The sequence below is a fragment of the Zonotrichia leucophrys genome, chromosome 4A, assembly GCF_028769735.1.
Source record: "Zonotrichia leucophrys gambelii isolate GWCS_2022_RI chromosome 4A, RI_Zleu_2.0, whole genome shotgun sequence".
Lineage (NCBI taxonomy): Eukaryota > Metazoa > Chordata > Aves > Passeriformes > Passerellidae > Zonotrichia > Zonotrichia leucophrys.
Genome location: NC_088174.1, coordinates 14,948,530 through 14,968,977, shown reverse-complemented (window position 1 = coordinate 14,968,977; position 20,448 = coordinate 14,948,530). Strand labels below are relative to the sequence as shown.

The 20,448-nt window shown below is 47.0% G+C and overlaps 1 protein-coding gene across 1 annotated transcript in view; it reads right to left on the bottom strand.

Annotated features, from left to right (window-relative positions):
• Nucleotides 1–10: 10 nt before the first annotated feature.
• LOC135447765 (sodium/hydrogen exchanger 2-like) overlaps nt 11–20,448 on the bottom strand; it is a 28,208-nt gene continuing 7,770 nt past the window's right edge. Inside the window, exons 5-13 of the mRNA XM_064712849.1 lie at nt 19,926–20,143; nt 16,199–16,395; nt 12,901–12,990; nt 10,653–10,723; nt 9,446–9,610; nt 8,909–9,023; nt 6,624–6,761; nt 1,579–1,651; nt 11–699 (exon numbers count right to left, since the gene is read on the bottom strand). Of these exons, the coding sequence (XP_064568919.1) occupies nt 557–699; nt 1,579–1,651; nt 6,624–6,761; nt 8,909–9,023; nt 9,446–9,610; nt 10,653–10,723; nt 12,901–12,990; nt 16,199–16,395; nt 19,926–20,143 (1,210 nt within the window). The 3' untranslated portion in view covers nt 11–556. The remainder of the gene's footprint in view (nt 700–1,578; nt 1,652–6,623; nt 6,762–8,908; nt 9,024–9,445; nt 9,611–10,652; nt 10,724–12,900; nt 12,991–16,198; nt 16,396–19,925; nt 20,144–20,448) is intronic.

Here is a 20,448-nt window from a genome sequence, read left to right as displayed (position 1 = left end):
TTTTCATGAGCAGAATTGTGGCTGGGTGTGGGACAATCCCTCAGGTAAGACACAGCCCCTTACTGAACCATGTCATTTGACTTTGGACTTCATGAGATTAATGTTTACACTCAGGGTCCATCAATTCCTGAGGAGAAGTAGAAATCTGTTGCTGTTTCTGTTCTTTCCTCCACCCCTAATAAAACCTTTGAGATTATCAAGTTTTTCCCAGCCTATAATCCAAATGCTCCCTGCTGTTTAGCCTACCCCTGAAAACTAATGAGAAGATCCCATATCTCACCTTATTAAAACATCCTTCTTGCAGTAGTAGGCAGTTTCAGAAATTTTTCTGGACTGAACAGGCTAATTTTTCCTAGAAATTCCTTAGAAATGTCCCCTGGCATTGCTGGGCATCTTTTTCCTCAGTTCCCACAGAAAACCCAACACTGGGCAATAAGAGTGACTTTCCATGCAAACCACTCTGGATATTCCACCCTGTCCACGCTGTCCTTTCCAATGTGCATCTTATTTACATTATCTACACATCCAGCAGCCCTCCCTGAAGGAGTCAGAGCCCTCATGGGGAGCCAGAGCATCCCTTGTGTTTGTACATCTCCAGAGTCAGCTCCTTCAGCCCCGTGCCGGGCTGGCGCGGTGGGATGGCACACACGGACTTGGACCGGCTCTCCTTCCCCTCCCGGACCTTCTCCGTGTTCCCCACTGTGGGAAGAGAAACAGCACAAGAAACACCACGAGAAACACCCCAAGAAACACCCTTCTTTGTGGTTCAGCAGGAATGAAGGACACCGAGCTGGCCACGTGCTCTTTGGGGATGAGCTGTTCCACTCACTTCCCAGTTATAAAACAGGAGAAAAGAACAGTGTTTCCATGGAAGGAAAAGCCAAAGAAAGGTGATTTAAAACCAGGTTTACACTTCAAAATACATAAAGTATTTGGATCAGTATCATCATTCTTTTGTCAGTCCGCAACTGCAGCTTTGCAGAGCAAAAATTCACCTGGCTGAGTTCCTTAAAGCAGCTCTGGACAACACAGGTGTCCTGCTGGAGCACCTGGAATGTCCTGTTGTCACATTATGGGATTGCTTGACAGGGATGAACATGCAACCATGACAGAAGGGTTACAATCTCCTTCTGTTCTGACACCACTGTATGTCAGGGGCCATGGTGCTCATGTTTTCCTTGGGGCGTAAAAAAAAAAAAAACTACCCAGAAATAATGGGTTTTATCACTTTTCTCCGCTTACAGTCATGGTTTTCTTCAGGAAGAACATTACTGAAGTATTCCCAGTAAACTGTGGATTAAAACAGCCACATCCCAAGTTGGATGAGGCAATGACCTAGTTGGAGAAGTCCCTGTTTGTGGCAGAGGGGTTGGATTAGATGGCTTTGAAAGAGCCCAAACCATTCACACCAACCTCAGGTGGGCTGAGAGGCAGCACCAGGGCTCTTTCAGCTCTTCTTGCTCACCCATGAGGCTCATTTCAGGAGCCCAAATTTGTCCCACAGCCTCCCTGTCACCTGCTGGGCCATTCCACAGGGATGAGGGAGGGCAGGGAATGAGCCCCAGCTCCCCAACTTACCGGTGAGGGAGCGGCAGAGCTTGGGCTGCGGGCTGGGCTCGCCCTGCGCCGAGCACGAGTCCTCCTTCTGCGACTGAGGGAGAGAAAGACTTCAGTGCCCTGTGAAACCTGCCCACAACACTCCTGCCTCATAAACCTGCAATCCCTAAGGATTCCACTCCCTTTCGGTTCACTTTTGCCACATAAAAATCAACAACAACAACAAAAAAAAGGGTTGCTAAAAATAGGCTGAAGAGATGGCAGGAAGTATTTGCAGATGGTGATTTGCCACAACATAGAATCATGGAATGGCCTGGATTGGAAGGGCCTTAAAGATCATCCCATTCCAATCTCTCTGCTGTGGGTGGGGACACCTCTCACAGGACCAAGCTGCTCCATCCAAACTGGCCTAAAACCCTTCCAGAGATGGGGCATTCACAGCTCCTCTGAACAACACTGCAAGCTCTTTATGGAGCATCAAGAATTTAGAAATAAAACCGAGCCAGTGTCAAAGGCTTAAAGAATTAAAATGGCACAATACAGCAATTATGTTTTGAGTTCTGGAAGAGGTCTGAGCTCCCCAGGAATAGTTCAGCTGAGGATGGGAAGCCCTGGAGCTGAGAGAATGGGGCAGGGAGTGCAGAAGGCAAAGCTGTCCCCAGGATATGGATGTTTCTCACCTTGGCTGTTCCCCACGCTGGCTGCAGGCCAAGGAGGCAGGTAACGAGCTGGCACTAACGAGCTCCCTGTCCTTTCACTCCAGTGCTAATCTCCACCCTCCAGGACAAAAAAATCGGAATGAAAAAAAAATAAAAATCAGGTAGCACAATGCCGCCTGGATTGTTCGGCGCCTCTGCAAACTGGGAATAAGTCTCTCACACAGCTGCGATTTGGCACCTCGGTCCAGAAACCCAGACTGCCAAAATAACTCTGGACACCTCCCAGCCTGGTTTTCTGTTTTGTTTCGGTTCGTTCTCCTCCCTCCCCTAACGAGGACCGCTGCCCTGCATCCCTTGTTCTCCCTTTTATTGACCATTTTAATAACAATGCCTTCGCGGCTCCGGCAGCTCCCTGGAAAGCCATTCCCAGGGGCATTGAGCTGTTCTCAGAGCATGCTCCATGAAAGGGCTCTGACATAATTACCAAAGGCACTCTGTCATTTACGCACATGGCTCACAGGCAGCTCCAAATAAGCTCCTTCTGGGGGAGTGCACTCCTGTTTTGGCAGCAGAAAAGAGGACCAAGTTGCCTGGCTACAGGTGCAAGGATTTTCTGGGTGCTCCGTGGTAAATAAAAGCTGTCCTGGGTCTCAGAATCTGCCCTGCCAGCTCAGGCTGGGCTGGATCCCTGCCTAAAATAAGGCCAGCCCCAAAAGCAGCCGGTGCTGGAAGCCAGCAATGATGCACAGCTCCAGGAAGCAGCAGCCTTCGGCAGGAATTTTGTCCTTAGGCAGAGGAAGGAGAACTTTCTGCTGGAAATAGATAGTCTTGGAGTTAATCCTCTGGGCTGTGGTTCAGAGCTGAAGTCACCTCGTTCTCCTGCCAAGGTCCTTCTGCCTGGTGTAAATCATTTAACCTGCTCTGGAGGAAGGAAGATTGTTCTTTTCTTGCTGCTTCTCCCTGTTTGCTCTCCAAACTCTCCTTGGAGGAGGCTCCAAGAGCCCCCTCTCCATGCTGTAAAAGCCCCTGAAGTGAAGCCACCAACCCAAACAGGGATGTTCTCCCACACACCCCTGATTTTGTTTGGGGGAGAAAAAAACCAACCAGCCCCTAATAAAATATGATAAATAAAATATTTAACTGAGCTACAAGAGCTTCATATTTAACAGCAAAGCTCTCAGCACCTTCACTAAACAAGAAAAACAGGGTTTTCAAACACCCAACAGAAAAAAACAGGGTTTCTACTGAAGCAAATTTTTAAAATTATTCCCTCATCTCCTAACGCTCAAGGTCCCACCAAAGCTTTTTTTCCAGGACTGGCAGTGGAATTGCAGGAGTTTCACCAGCACCACAGGGGTTCCAGCGGCCCTTTGCTGGAAGTTTATTCCCCGTCCCTGGATTTCCAGCTGGGGTTACAAACACAGTTGTAATGCTTCCATCTCGTGGTGAGATGTAGAACAGAAAAACCTGGGGAGCAACAGCATCCAAGTTTTTCTTGCTGACTCAAAACCTGGAAGGCCAAACCCTTCCCTGTGGGACTACAAAAGATGGAATATCTGACAATCAGAAAAATCTCTAACACTATGGATATTTTTCATTAATAGCTTTTTTTGATCAGGAAAATATAATTTTCTTTTCAATTTGGCATGGAAGAAACATGAGTAGCTGCTTTTTTTCCCAAAAACTGGTAAGTACTGAGCTGCTTATAATAGGCTAAAATCTACTTTTTAGCACAGTGTTCCTTCTTTCTGGTGACAAATTCTGCAATCTGTCCTCCTACAGCACAAAGTAACAGCATTCACCCACCCTCCTTAATATTATGTAATATTATATATATAAAATTAATATGGTGTTAATATTTCAGGGCTCTATTAGAGCATTGTCCCATCACTTTTGGGCATCATTTTATTTCTTTTCACAGTAAATGAGGCAGCTATTCTTAAAAATTAGCTGGAAAGCTGCTGGTGACACAAAACAGGCCTGGCTTGTCCTTTTGGGCACTGAGGGATGGTTCTTGGGTTAGAACCACCCTTACTGGTGTCACTGGGATCAGCTCCTGGCATTTGCTACCATCTCCAGGTTGGACAGGACATCCTCATCTAGTGGAAGGTGTCTCTGCCCATGGCAGGGGGTGGAACTGGATGGTCTTTAAGGTTTCTCCCAGCCCAAACCATTCTGGGATTTACATCTGCTTCCCTTGGCCAGGCACAAAGCCAAGGTGGCTGCAGTGAAGAGCTGTGAGCAGCACCAACAAGCGGCTCCAGTGACACAACAGTCAGTATTCAGCATCAAATTGGCATTTCCCATAATCCACAGGGCATTTCCTACCCTCAGAGGGCATTTTCCATCATCCACGAGTCAGCACAGACACAGAGTGAATCCTACTGCTTTTGCAATTCCCCAAAAACCATTCTGTTCCCCCAAAGCCCAGCTGCAAGCACTCAAAGGAACAGGAGGAACAGCTTTCCCAAAGCTCCTGGATTTCCCATCAAATGCAGCAGAGAAGGGGAAAGCAGGAGCACAAGGGTTAACAATCAAATATCCTTAAAGGAGGGAACGTCGTGCTCAAAATCAGCCGGAGTTTGATGTTGCTCTTTTGAAGTTTAATTATACCAAATGTTCTACAGGAACATGCCATGTTCTTGCCTATCTATTCTGAATTGTAAGTACCAATCAGCATGTAAATGATCAAATTAAATCTTTTAAGTTGTTTGCAAGAGCCAGAACACCTTTCTGGGGAGGAAGGGCTGAGCACCAGCAGCGTTTGGTGCAGTGCTGCTGCTCTCGGTGGGCTCCTCCATGATTGGCATTTCCACAAAGAAACTGGAGTGGAAAAAAGTCCACAGCACTCCTGAGTTCTTGTGCTGTCATGGAAAATTACTATCTAAATAGGGAAGGGTGATTTGTTTCTTTCTAAAAGGTCATTTTGTTCTCATCAGTGATGGAGCTTGGCTGCTCAGATTAGCGATCACAGCTCACACTTGGACAGTGCTCCAGCTCAAGCCATCAAAACCTAAAATTCGGAGAAGTGAGTGAAATTCAGGGATGGCTCAGCAATTACTGCAAGCACCAGCCCTGCCAGAGCTCAAAGAGTGTTTGGACAACACTTTCAGGCACAGGGTAGGATTTCTTGGGGCTGTCCTGTGCAGGGCCAGGAGCTGGCTCAGTGATCCTCATGGATCCCTTCCAATTCTCAATGTTCTGTGGTTCTGCACTGCTGCTGACCTGGGCATTTGGGAGCAAAAGATGATAAGGGTTAAATGTTTTTCCTCTAAAGAGTTACAGAGGATGGGAGGAACTGAAAAAACCAAGCCTGCTCCTCATGCATCATTCCTGCAAACCTTTCTTTTCCATAGCTAAATGCTGGCCCAGCTTCTCTCACCAATCTCCAAAAAGCAGAAGTCTTCACCAGGCACAGACATTGTGTTAACCCTGTTTCTCCTCTGATTCAGAACATAAACCAACACAGAGCTATGCAAGCAGAATATTGGAAAAAATTTCATTTCTCGCAGGAATCTGGTAAGCAAAACTTCCTTCTATTTTACTTCTTTCAAGCCTGCTCAGAACTGTAGATGTGTTTAAAAACAAAGAACTCACCCCCAGAATGCACAAGAAAGATCACAAAATGCTTCTGTCCCTTCAAAAGAGTTGAGCTGGGGGGAGGGGGGGAACATTGAGCAGTTTCAAATATTTACACTCTGGACCACTGACAATGGGGGAGACAAATTCCTGTGTTCGATGAAATCTCCCAGAAAAGAAAACACGGGAAAACCAGACCTCAGGATCGACAGAATGAAGCCCAGTCAGTGACATTTGTTAATAGTAAAAGTAAAGAGCTTTCCTAGCACGGGTGGAAGTCACAAAGCACTGAACAGGGCTGTGCTTGGGATGGCTCCTTGCTTTGCCAGGAGCTGGGTTTGGGGCAGTTTTTCCCTTGGTATTTTTCCTATTCAATGGAATACGATTTGGGATTGAGAACCTTTTTTAAGTTAAAATAGCAAGATTTTTCTTCCAAAGGAAATAGCATCAGCAGTGAGCAGGCTGTGGGGAAAGCAGCCTGTGCTGTTGAGAGTGTAGCTAGGAACTGGAAAAGTACAAGGCCATGGCTAATTCCAAGTCCTGCACCTGCAAGATAGTGTGTCCTTGGGCCTAGCTGTAGTATGATAACAAATAGTGAAAGAGACATGAGAAAAGAGAGATGCAACCCCTAAAGAATAGAGAAGAGCTGATGTTGTGGTGTGGCCAATAGACAGTGTAAATTACACAATATTCATGAGCTTATTACTTGCTGTATAAGTGTCTGATGCTCTCTTCAATAAACGAAGCTTGCTGATCTCATATTGAGCATCTCAAGTTTTCCCTGCACCCTACAAATGACTCATTCTGCAACACTGGGCTCCCTCTCACCTCCTTCCTGGAGCTGCTGCAGGTGTCGCTCCCGCCCAGCTCCACCAGCAGGTTCTTGTGCCGCAGGATCAGGAGCTCCTTGGCGCGCTCCGCGGGCTCGCTGTCCCCGGGCAGGGTGTGCCTGTTGTACGCCGGGCCCTGCGGGTGACACAGGGGCTGCTGGACACGGGGACATCGCTGCCATCCTGCAGGAGCCTCCTGCTGCCCTGCAGCCATCCCACCCAGCTGTGCATGCACTGGTGTGGGAGAGGTGGGGATGGATCAGACACGGAAGGGAGATGGGACTCTGTAGGAGCATCGTGGGGTAGGACGGTCAGGACGGACAGAGACGAGAGATCTCTGGAGCCAGGTCGTGGAACTTGGGTTGATTGCAAAGGGCCTGGGTGCAGGGCCCTGCTGGGATTTGGGGTCTATTGCAAAGGGCCTGGGTGCAGGGCCCTGCTGGGATTTGGGGTTTATTGCAGAGGGCCTGGGTGCAGGGCCCTGCTAAGATTTGGGGTTGATTGCAAAGGGCCTGGGTGCAGGGCCCTGCTGGGATTTGGGGTCTATTGCAGAGGGCCTGGGTGCAGATCCCTGCTGGCATTTGGGGTTGATTGCAAAGGGCCTGGGTGCAGGGCCCTGCTGGGATTTGGGGTTCATTGCAAAGGGCCTGGGTGCAGGGCCCTGCTGGGATTTGGGGTTGATTGCAAAGGGCCTGGGTGCAGGGCCCTGCTGGGAGCTGCCAGGCACAGCTCAGAGCAGGCCCGAGAGAAGAGAGGGGCAGAGAGGATGAGAGGGTGAGAGAGTGAAAGGGAAAGAGAGTAAAACGGGGTAAGAGAGCCAGGTTCCCATTACAATACAATAAATCTTCTTCTGTGTTGAATATTCTGATTCTCACTAACCAATCTAGTACAAGCTACAAATCCTATAGCATTTACATACAGCCTATAAGAATCATTACATTACCATACTGTGTTACATTTTAAACCCTAAAAACTCCTCTTTGGGCCCCTTCTGCCAAGTGTAGGGTCTGCTCGGACCCTTGCACCTGCCTGCAAGAAGAGGGTCTTGTTCCATCAAAAGGGGATTACCTTCAGCCAGCCACACCATTGTTTTCCAGTTGTTTAGTAACTGAGGTATCTCAAAGCTTGCTTTCATTTCAATCTTGCTTATAGTTTCTATATTCTCAAAATCTTTTGCCAGACAATCATATTTATAAGGCCTTCCTGTTTCATCTTCTCCAACAGGACTCCAAACTTCTTTTTTTTTTTAGTTGAAATCACCCAAGAAATCCCTGAATGACAAGACTGAGTTACACCTGGCATCTAGGTGTCCACAGTGACTCAGCCCGAGGTGCCTTCACAGCTTCAGCCCCCAATGTTTTGTATTAACCTCACCTTCCATATAAATCATTGGGAATCATAAATCCTCCTTCAAAAGCCACCACCCAGCTAAATTGAAATATCCCACTAGCACCAGTGGGAGCTGGGATAATGCTGTCTCTACAAGGGGTTAGGCTGGATTAATGCAGGACTAAGCTCAAACTGGAGCTTTGCCTTCATCTTCATCCCTCCACCATGTCCATAGGTTTCTTCCCAGCCTTATCCCATTGTTTCCCTCAGCTCAGCAAAGGGACAGGAGGGGGATCAGGACAGGCTGATCCCTCTGTGCTGAGCTGCCCATACCAGCCCCACCCTTGAGAACTCTGCATTTTGTATGCAATCCATAAAACAAAGGCTTAGGTGGATTTTAAGGCTAAGTCTCCCTAGGAACAGCAATTCCAGGTGCTGTGTGAAATTCCAGACATGATCCATGACTCTGTAAAAGCAAGTGGGGTTTATGCCCTTTAACCATTGCCACCAGTTCCATGGCAAAACTGCTGGGTGGACTTAAAAGCTCTGCAGATTAATTCCTACTCACAGCTTTCTTCCATGGGGAAAAATGTACCATGAGGATCACCCCATCCCTGCTCTGCCCTAGAGCTGCTGCTGGATGTGCTAACCCAGTGCCTGAAGTTCCACATGCTCCTCCTTTCTCCTTTTCCCTGCCGGGTACCGATGCCGAAAATATTCCATGAAATTATAGGCTGACTGGGTGAACCTTTCAAAAGCTGTCAGGCAGCAAACAGAAATGTGCCACTGACTTGGAAACTGGATCTGGCTCCACACAGCCAACTATTCTCTCCTCACAAAGAGACATCCTGGGTAATTATGGAAATATTCATAACATCTGCTCAGGCTGTTCAGATAACCGAGGAAATTTGTGTCATTGGACACTTAAAATATGGATGGAGGGAGAAGTTGTACCGTCCTCCTGATCCGATACAGGTTCCTGGCCAATATTTCCTGCATGTTGTCCAGGACATCAGGATTTGGAGTGTCCTCCAGTTTTTGGTCTGTTATGACAGTCCTGTCGCTGCTGCTGCAAAGGAAAGCAGAACATCTTATTTTTGAAGTGTATCCCCAAATCTCAGTGCCCCTTTGGGATCCCACCACAGCCAATGTGGCCAGCAGCTCATCTCTGCAGATGGAGCTCATGGCAAAGCAGGAATTTGGCACTTGCATCAGAGCTGGGCTGTCCATATGCTCCCTGGTGGATAAAAGAGCCACGGGGAGCTGTGGCAGAGCAGAACCATCTGTGAGGTCTGAAGTGGCCATTCAGAACATTTAACAGTGCAAACCCATCCAAAACTGGGCAGAAGCCTGTTCCTCAGAGCGCCATTTATCCCTGTAACTCGTGGGGATACAGGCGGCCCTCCACGTGCCACCACCAGCGTCGGGTGCTGCTCACCCACCCCATCATTTTTAGCCCCAGCTGCTGGGTTGGAGGTGGTGTTTGCTCACAGGAAGGAGGGGTGGGCCAGGCCGTGGCCCAGCTGCCCAGCCTGGGCCAGCTCCATGGCGTGCTTGCGCTCCAGCTTCTCGTAGAGCAGCACGATGCTGGACTTGGGCTGGTCGTACTCCCTGAGCAGGATCTTCTGCAGGTATTTGCTGTTGAAATACTCCAGCCTGTTGGAGAACAAAATGAGATGGGTTTGGCCTCTCCCCTGGCTCCCCAGCACCAACAGACCTGAGCAAGGCAGCAGGGTCACAGCCCACGAGTGCCCCATATTCCATTAAATTCCATTATATCCCATTAACAACTCCTCAGAAATCGATGGTCCAAGAGGTCAGTCCCTAATTATTTCTGCATTACAGTACATGAGTCAAAATATTAAAACTTCACTAATTAAAATGAAAACTCCCCAAAAGTACCAGATATATCATGAACTCTTCTAGAAGTGCTACATCTGCAGTAGCCACAGATGTCAACACTTCCAGATTCCCTCTTGAGCCATTTCCTCTTCTTTTCTGCTCAAATTGTTGAATAATTTAGGTTGGAAAAGACCTCTGAGATCATCAATCTCTCTAAGATCTGCTCACAAGGAGTTAGGATGCTTCTCAGCAGCAGTGTCTCCCATACCCTCTAGTGGCACTTCCAAGCATGGGCATTCCTTAAAAATCTCTTCCAGCTGCATCTGTGTCAGGACCACCAAGGAATTAAACCTGGTAGATAGTCTTTTTTGTATATTTTATGGTATTTTTGTATTTTTCTTGTAAATTCTGATGCCTTTTATTTTTAATTTTAAAACGTGTAAACTCCCAGAATTTAATGAAAATTGAACACTTTGCTACAGAAATCTGTAGAGATCCTCTGTAATTTCAGTCCACAACAAGCAGTGCTGCAAACTCAGCTCTTTAATGTTAACTAGGCATAGGCTGCATGTCATGGCCATGGGCTTCCAGCAGATTTCTTTGGGCAAGAAGGGACAAACACAACAGGAAAGGAGAAAGAATCTTTTTAGGGTGATGCAAAAGAGGTGTCTGCAAGCAGGGAAGTGCCTGAAAACCTGGTGTCCTCTTGGACAAGGAAAAGCTGCCCCTCTGTCCCCTCCCTCATACCACGAGGATGAACAAGGCCCAGCTGCCCACAGCGGAAACTTTGGGAATAAAAACCAACCTCCTTTTTTTTCCTACACGTGTACACAGTTGTATTTTGGCAAATCCTTACTTGTCTTTCCAGTAATACTGTCCCCAGTGTCCAGATATATCTTCAATGCCAGCCAGCAAGTGATCCAGGAACTAAAGAGGAGAGAGAGAGGATTTCACTCTACGCCGGCTGCATACGCGATGAACGCGGCCAGCAAACAGCAAAAGCCACACACACAACAGGGCATGGGCTGCTTCCAGCTCGGGACATGGAGCTGGGAAACAAGGAGAGAAGGCACTGGGATAACTCTCCATCCCCTCATCCATTGGTGCTGGAGTATGAGTGGTTTGCTTTCAGGCATGGGCAAGCAGAGGATAAATGCAGAGGGCCGTGAATCTGCTCTCTGTGATGGGTACAGCAGGGCTGATGGCTCCCATCTTCTGGGCCTTGGCCAGCAGGAAAGGCTCATTTTTGGGGTTTTGAGGACAATTTGTCTCAGGAAATCAGTGTCTTCACGATATAAATGTAGGTAACACATAAATGTTAATCCTGAATAATAAATACTGCCCTCCCCCAGATACTTCCCACTAAATAAAATCATCATATCATACTGTATAATAATACATTACTATTTTTTTAAATTATTTTTGAAATCCCAGCCTGGTTGGGTTTTCCACCTCAAAGTTAAATCCCTGTAATTTCCCAAACTGCTTTCCCTCCTAATGGAATCTCTAAACTGGGAGAGGGCTCTGCTCTGCTGCCCTCCACACTCAGGTACTGATGATCCTGGAACTTTCTACAGCTCTGAATTTTTTAAAAACTATCTCTTTGGGGGGTCAGAGACAGAGAAGTTTCCGAGCAGCTGGCTCAGCCCTGCAGCCTGGTGTGGGTTTAGTGCCCTCACATGGCTGCTGGCAGCTGTGAGCTCCACAAACACAGCACTGGAGGGAAGCACTGAAGTGTCCCATCCCTGGGAATGTCCCATCCCTGGGAATGTCCCAGGCCAAGCTGGACAGGGCTTGGAGCAACCTGGGATAAGGGAAGGTGTCCCTGCCATGGCAAGGGGTGGAATGAGATGAGTTTTAAGATCCAACCCAAAATAATCTGATTCTTTGGAATTACACTCACGCACTCTGATCATCACTCCTACGAGCAAGAATATCCCAACTATCCAGATGGCAAAATAAATTTGAGGAAGAAAACTGCTTCTGGCTTCTGCATCCCTGATTTCCAACTATCTGCATTTTTACCTTCTCAACTTAATTGGTGCATGGCCATTTTCAGCTCACACCTCCTAATAAACACATTTCTGAGATGATTTACCATTCATATCCTAACAAAAGAACAAAATCTTCTCTGTTCATGACTGGAAAAGTCTGTGTTAACCTCAGACAAAGCCCCGCAGTCCAACCCCATTGTGAGGATGCCAAACAGGTTTTACAAATGTCCTCAGCCCCAATGGCTTTATTGCTAAAGAAACAATGACAATAATATTGCTGAAGGAGCCATACCCACAGAAACGTGGCTGGGATTGAACAATTAGATTCAGAAATATATTAATTTTCCATTGAATGCAGATGAAAATGCAAATGCTCAGGTGAGTGGGAGAGCAGCTGACCTCATGGAGCTGAGCCTCTCCTTGAAGTCCTCCGTGACTACAAATACCAACATTTGGGTGGTGAGAACAAGGGGAATGAAATCCCACCTTTGAGTTATGGATGTAGAATCACAGGTTGGATGGGAACTTACATCTCATCTCATTCCAGCTCCTGCCATGGGCAGGGACACCTCCCACTATCCCAGATAGCTCCAATCTCCACCCAACCTGGCATGAATAATTCCAGGGATGGTGCACTTCAGATGTTCCCTCCAATATAGCACCAAACTTATCTTCCCTTTCCTTATTTTTTGCAAAAATATCCAACCCAGTGGTGGTGATGAGACTGGAAATTCCTAATCCTAAAAGCAACATGGAAATTCCTAATCCTAAAAGCAATCAAACCTCATTTTCTTTCTCTTGTTCCAGAGACCAGAGAAATTGGAGTTAGGTCAGAGCTTAAAGTTTTGGATAAGAAATCATCTTTTTCTCTCATGTTTGTGCACTACCCGATGTTACCTCACCCTGACTGGTGGCTGCTCTTCCAATGCAAAAAAATAAAAACCCCATGGTTAGGAAGCTGAACAGGACTTCCAACATGGAAAGGGGCTGGTACAACTGCAGATTTTGCAAATTTGGGTAAAACTGCAGATCTGCAGGGTCCCTGGAGACACACACATTGCAGGAGGTACCAGAAAGCTCTGGTCATGTTTTGATGGATGCTCCACTTACCCTGATGTGGATCTGCTCGCCCACAGTGGGAGCACTCTCCCTTTTCCTCTTGACAGCCAACAGGTCAACGAGGGGGCGAATGGTCATTCCCTGCAGAGTAACCACAGACAGAAATCAGCCTTTCCTCACACCCAATTTTCCTGCACTGGAACAAAAGCCATCAGCGTGGGGCTGAGCCACAGTGACCCTGTTCTGGTGTTTGAGCAGCCTCCCTCACCTGCCCTGCTTTCCTGGCAGGATAAAACCTGCAAAGCTTCAACAGGACTAGAAATTGTTCTCCCAGATGTACCCCAAACACTTTGTTTGCTCCTGGTAGGAACCTATCAATGGAGAGGAACTCACAGGGAGGCTTCAGGATGGAGGGAAGAAACTTTCACTCGCCTCCTTCGGCCTCTCTGAGACCACAAAAAGCCAACCAAGAATTCCAAGGTCAAGCCTGTGGTTTGCTGTTGCTGTGTTTGTGGTTTGCTGCTGCTGCTCGTGGCCTCCCAGATGGAAAGGGGCTCGAAACAATCCAAGTTCAAATGCCTGAAATGGGGATAATCCCTGAGATTTCTCAGCATGGAGCCTCCACCAGCAATTGTCTGCTCACCCCTTCAGCACTGTGTGTCACACACCACTACTCCAGAGATCTCTGATGGCCAGACAGTGGCTGAGCTTCCTCATCAAAGCATCCACCTGGTGGGAAGGGTCAAGGAAAAATTTTAATATCCTTTAAGCCTCGTGAGAGAGCTAAAATGCTGCTGTGGTGTGTTTCTTAGTCCGGCTTCCGCATGAAATGACTTTTCTAGGACATGTTTACAGCAAAAATGATGGAGTAGTTGATGTTTATGACTTCTGAATGTCACAAATGCTGGCACGGAGAAGAGTTGAACACATTTTTAATTGCAGAAACAATTAATGTGTCATTTTAATAGCTAATAGCAATAAAAAATGTGTCGCTATTGAGTCAATAACACAGAACGCACAAATTCCAGAATAACAGATATTACAAAAATTAAGCAGAGACTCTGCAATTTGGCCTCTTGCCTTCCTGGATAATCAGCTGCAGTTGTTTCCATTTTAAAGCAGTATTTGGGACTGTTATGGGAATCCCACGTGTCATTCCAGCCACACATCATTTCCCTGCACACCTGCAGGTCCCCTGTGCTGCTCCTCCATCCACCAGGGAAAACTCATCCCAGGGAGTGTCTGACAGCTCCATCACAGCTCACACATTTTCCACCTCCAGAAATCCAGTGGGACAGTGCAGGCATCAAACAACCTGCCCCTTTCACAATTATTCATGCACAGAATTTCATGGCAGAGGTCAGGGGCCAGTAAGGTGAGGGAGTGAACTTCCAGCAGTATTTGATTTTAAAACCACACCAAGAGGCAGAACAATGAGGGGAGGTTTGTGACATTCCAGACAAGCCCAGAGAGCTCCCTGGAGAAGTTCCTGGTCTGCGTGGCACACAGCCAGCCTGCTTGGAAGCACTGAGGAGCTGACAATGGCTCAGGCAACCTCCTCAAAATGATTAAGCAGGCTTGTTGTGGGAAGAGCCTCATGCAACTGGGTTAGGAGGACCAAAAGAGAGAAGTTTCCTGGCTTGTGGAATGCTCTGATAGAGCCACGGGTGGCCAAGCCCAGCAGCTCACAGTGTGGTCATTCCTCTGTGGCAGGAGGGTTTCCAGCCAGCAGGGCCAGGATTTCCAAAGGAATCATAGATGTGGAGGGTTTGAGCGCTGACAAGATGGCCCAAGCCAGCCCAGAAGGGCCCAAATCACCTCTGCCTTGGTTTCTGTCCTATTTTAACACAGACACTCCCCAACAAGTCTATATTGAGATAATTGTGAATATAAAGAAAACATTCCACATAAAACAAGAACAGAAATGTCCTCTATGCACACAAGTTGTTTCACAGCCAATATTTATCTTGCCCTTTTCACACAGAGTGACGACAAAATACTCTGGGATGGTAAAATTACTTCCTCCCCAATAATCCATCGATGTGTCTGGCAGCAGCACCACAAACTTGATTTGCAAACCCAGGTTTTTGAAGGGTCTGTTACACTTACCCACCTTTTCCTGTGCTGAGCTCATTCTGCCTCAGGTTTTATATAATTTTCCTCTTTTTCCCTGCCCTGTTGTGGTGGTGCCCTGGCAGTGCAGGTCCCTGCAGCCCAGCTCAGCCCTCTGCAGACACAGAGCTCCTGAAAGGCTGAGGGTCAGGGGGGCTCCCCAGCGACACAGGGACCCTGTTTAACTCTCACCCTTTTGCACGGGGCTGACTTCACCAGCTGAGCTTCGAGGTTACACAAAAGCCCTTGGATTTCCCGAAGCCTGGAGATGCAGCCTTGGAACAACCTTTGTGTGAGGCTCGGGAGCGGCCTGCACAAGCGGGCATGCCTGGGGACCCGGGCTTTTCAATGTCTCACCCACATTTGCATCTTAAAACTTGTCAAGCTCCACCTAAGCACATCCCCCATGCTGGTGGCCCCTGCTCTCTCCTTTCAGGCTGAGGCTGTGCCCTGTCCCACTGCCCTGCAGCGCCCAGCTCTGATCCCATTGGCACAACACGCTCTGATCCATCCTCCAGCTCAGGATGAGGATTTGGGTGGATGTGGGGAAGCAAAGCCAACCCCAACACTCCACATTGTCCCAGTGCTTGACACCCACCAGAGGGGTTCAGTCAGTAAAAGCAGAAGGAGTTTGCTCTGAGGGTGATGCTCGGCCATGGGGCCCCTCTGCAGCTGCCACCACGAGCCACCATCTCCCAAAGGCACAGAAACTCCTCTGTTCCTGGGCAGCAGCTCCTCTTGGATCTCATCTCCTTGACCAGGAGCTCACAGGGAGTTTTTCTAAATGAGATCTTTCCCAAACATCAACATCCCACTCACTTCAGTCCTGTGGAGAACCACTCTTTACTTGTTGGGATAAACAGCAGGTGGACATCGGCCTAGCTCACTCCAGCACCAGACAACCCCAACTTTTCCACCACAGCCTCCTTCAAATGTGGCTGTGTTTGCCAGAGGAACCAAGAGCTGTACTTTAGAGAAGCCCTTAGAGACCTGCTGCTGGTCAGAGAAGAGCAGGGACACATCCGAGATCCCACAGAAAGCTGCAGGAAAGGTTTTACCACTAGATGTCACAGCAATGCTGAGAGCTGCTGCTCCTCCGAGTCCTGGAACACCACAATTCCTTAAAACTCAGTGTTGGAGCACCAGAAGTTACAGCCCCAGCGAGAGGGAGAGGAACCTTCTCCACCAGACCCTGGAGGGGACCCAATCCCGAATCTGAGCCCAACAGTGGCTTTACCTGCACGAACACGGTGAAGAGGATGACAACAGTTGTTGCTGCAATGAAGAGCTTTTTCCTGTGGAAGTCGGGCAGCAGGAAAACCAGCGAGAAGCAAATGGCCCCTCGGAGCCCCCCGTAGGCAATGATGAACTGGTCCTTACTGGTGATGGTGTTCACGTGAAATCTGTTCACAAAGAAAGTCAGCACAAGAACCCCTGGAAAGCAGGAAGGTAGATTAAGGCACATCAGTTAAACAGAACAATTAGAGAAAACTCATGATCTTACATCTTCCAGTAAAACATCACAAAATTGGGAAACACCAACTACAAGGGACAAGCCAGGGCACAAGGGGGTATATTCCCAATACACCACTGGGGAACTTTTCTCCCAGTCTGATTCAACAGGTTGAACTTTGCTTTGTGCTGATAAAACTTAATCCTCAACATATTTCTAATTGGAGAGATTACAAATATTGACTGGCTACAGTCCTGAAATATTAATTGATTTATTCTAATTGGTGCTAACAAATGACTGAATTGCTGAGGTTACAAATGCTTTTGAGGCAAATCATCAGCAACAACTTAACCACAAATTGCCCTCCTATTTGCCAAGCAGTAGCTTGGATAAGTAGCTATATTCGACCTGTGTTAATGTTATTTCTTTCCCTCAGATTTATACTACACAAATTGAAGGCCAGGTGAGGTGGCACAGCAATTGCTGTGATTTACAGCCATTTGCAAATGCACAAACAGATGCAGAAAGGTACAAAAAGTCAGGCCTTAAATCAGTAGGCCGTGATTTTAATCCCAATGGATGTGATAAACATCCCATTTCCCAAAGATTAACAGCCATTTTGAGAACTGATGGCACCTCCTGTCACTGACTTTTGTTAGGAATTCGCTGGAGCCACAGCACTGTTGCTTTTCTAGAGGGTGTTTGCAAAAGAAATAAAACCAGTGCATTTATTATGTACATATCAAACATCTTCCCACACACCTCCAGCTAAAAATAGCTGAACTTTCACTGTACATTGGAGGAGTGTGAGGAAAACAAAAAGCTGGGCATGTTTGGGAATAGGGAACTCAGTAAACTGAACCCTGTGGCACCTTCCCCATCTCTGGAGCTCTGCAGAACTGGTGCCCAGACCAGCAGACAGGAAGCACTTGGGTGTCAAGGTTCTTTGCAACTTAAAAAATAAATAAAACAAAGCCTCCTTCAGATCACATCCACCCCTACTCTACAGCTCAGGCAGCGCCGATGATTTAAAGGAACAAAATTTACTTGAGCTGATATCCTGGCCTTTGTCTTAATTTAATCCTTCCTCATAAATTATTATTAGCATTCCCTAAACTAATTCAAGGCCAGTTTGCTCCAAGAGATGACATACAATTAATCACTCTGAGCAGAATGTATTTTCTCCTGCAGATACCTTGGGAAAGAGCAGGAGGAAATCTCCCCAGGGCTTGGATATCAGCAGAGCCCCAGTGCTGCCATGCAAGGCTCTACTTTCCTTTTTAGATGATCTTCCTCATACCAAAGGAATTCCCCAGTTTCAGCAGAATCATTTCTCAAACATTTAAAGCACTGAGAGTGTTCCATGAAGGACTGGGGTACAGTTTACACACCAATCCCAGCACTGCTCACCCAAAAATCCCCAATTCCTGCAGGGAAATGTGGGGACACCTCCATTTTCTGGATCAGTGCCTTAAGCACCTCCAGAATCCTGGAATTAAGATTGGAAAAACCCTTGGAGATTATCAGGTTCAACCATTCCTCCAGCACTGCCAAGGCCACCACTAACCCATGTCCCCAAGTGTCACAACCACACGTTTTTTGAACATGTCCAGGGCTGTTGTCTCCATCACTGCCTTGGGCAGCCCATTCCAATGTTGGGCACCCCTTCCCACAAAGAAATCTTCCCAACTATCCAATTATTAATGAATTAATATTAATTAATTAATCCAGAGCTGCTGGATGGCTCAGAGCAGGCCAAGGTCTAATCTCAACCACTCCAAGGAGGAGTTTCCCAGTCTGGCTTGGTGCAGCCCCTTCCCAGTTCTCACCCTCCCAGCTTCCCAGGAAGGTGCTGCAGGACAGAACACCCTGCTCAGGAACACCCAGACAATCTCTAACCCTGGTTTGTGTGTTCTTATTTAATTCCAGGAAGATTTTCACTGGAGAAGCGTGGCTGCAGCCTGAGCCCTTCCCTAATAATGTGCTGCATAATTGAAGCTGCTCTCAGAAGGGCTGTGCTTAGGGGGGATTTTTGGGGTACTTTTGTAGCATTGCTATATTCTTGTATCTTGCAATGAAGAATTTTTTAACTAAAAATAAAAAATTCACTGAGAACTCCTTTTATCTGAGCAAATAATTTAAGAGAAATCACTTAATGGAAATAAAACACATGAATGTATAAAAAACTGACTAATGAGCACATTTCCAAGTATGGTGCACAGTTATTAAAACAAACTTTGGCATGTCCTAACAGCCAATAAACCCCATTCTGCTCTGCCTTGCTAATCATGCCCTAACCTATTTAAACAATTTCTTGAAGTGTCTGTCAAATTTGAGTTCACTGCTTGACTTACTGGTTTGTAAACATAAATCCTGTCGAACGTTTTTAAGCGCTCGAATTCTTTGCCAAAAATGTGTGCTGTTATTTTCACAAATATTGTTAAGATATAAAAATACCCATAACTGAGGCACTCGTTAGGTGCCAAGCACCATAAGAGGAATGGAGGTCCAGCCTTTCCCAGCATGGAACCAGCACAAGATGCAACTGAGGAGAATGGAAACAAAGCACATCTATTTTTTTCTGGTCATTTTCAATGCGTGAAAATGGGATCCCAGGGAATCCTGGAACCAGGATTTGGGTTTGCATTGTAATTGTGGCCAAAGAAACTGCAGAGATGAGTTACCAGGAGAGTATTTTCTTGCCTTGCCCCTCGTAATCACCAAGCCTTTGTCTCTTTATTGTTGTGAGATTGGTCACACTCCCTGATGGGTTTTCCAGGGATGCTGTAGATTCTCCATCCATGGAGATAACCAAAAGCCACCTGGAACATTCTTGCCTGTCTGACCCTGCTCGAGCAGGGGGTTGGAGCAGATGATCTCCACAGGCCCCTGCCAACCTCAGCAATTCCCCAATTCTGCCACTCTCAACCCTGACCTGAAATTCTCGAGCAGGAGCATCCTCACAGTTTAGGTCCCAAATCTCATCTGGAGTGAGAGCTACTGGAATGTTCCTCCAGCTTCCCAGTGAAGGATGCTGCTGTACACCAGCTTGTTATGAATTAAATCCCTTAAATTCAGAGGATTTTCATGGATCTCTCACCCCAAGGTAGGTACCTACAAATTCCCTCCTGCTGGGAGAATACCAAGGGATTAAAAAACACTGAAATGGAAAAGGAGATGGTGGCAATGAAGGAGGGTAAAGGAACACCATGGCAAAAAAGGGACATTGATAAAACAGATCTCATGAGAGCTTCTATCCAGCACCAATGAGTGCAAGAGCAGGGAACTGCAGCAAAATGCAAGATTTGGAACTGAGTGAGATGGAGGAGCAGGAAGCATTGGCTGGATGTCCCAGTCCAGTCTGAGCATTCCCATCTGGAATAATCACACTGCAGAGTGAGCAGGAAAGGAGGATGGAGGGGCAGAGCACCCTCTCAGCTAATGGAACCTCATTCCTCACTCCCATAAAAAACAACACACATGAAAACCCAAGATCCACAATTTCCCCTACCGAGAGCCCTCCAAACGAGGCAGAAAATGACCGTGAAGCAAATGTAGGGCCAGTTCCACTCGTGGTTTTCTCCAATGGTGGAAACTCCGAGGAAGATGAAGATGAGGGTGTCGCTCACACTGCTCCACATCTTCATGAAGTACTTGACTGTGGTGTGGGACTTGAGGGAGATGTTGGCCTCCACGTAACGCTTCATGCCCATGGCACAGGAAATGATGCTGAGGAAGTGAAAAATAAACAACAGAAAATAAATATGTTTGAAATATGAGAAGAAAAATATGTTTTTCTACTTTAACACAGAAAATCAACACATCAATTATAAAAAAATGGAGTTTCATCAAGTCTTGGATGTTTGCAGACATTTCACTGAGCGCTGATTCACTTCCTGCATCAGGCCAAGAGTATCAGGACCACTAGGACAATAAAATACTTCATAGGTTGCCCAAACTGTCCAAATCTGGATTTTAACAGGTGAACAATTCATCACCTGTTGCATTTCATCAGAGCACAAAGCAACACCTCC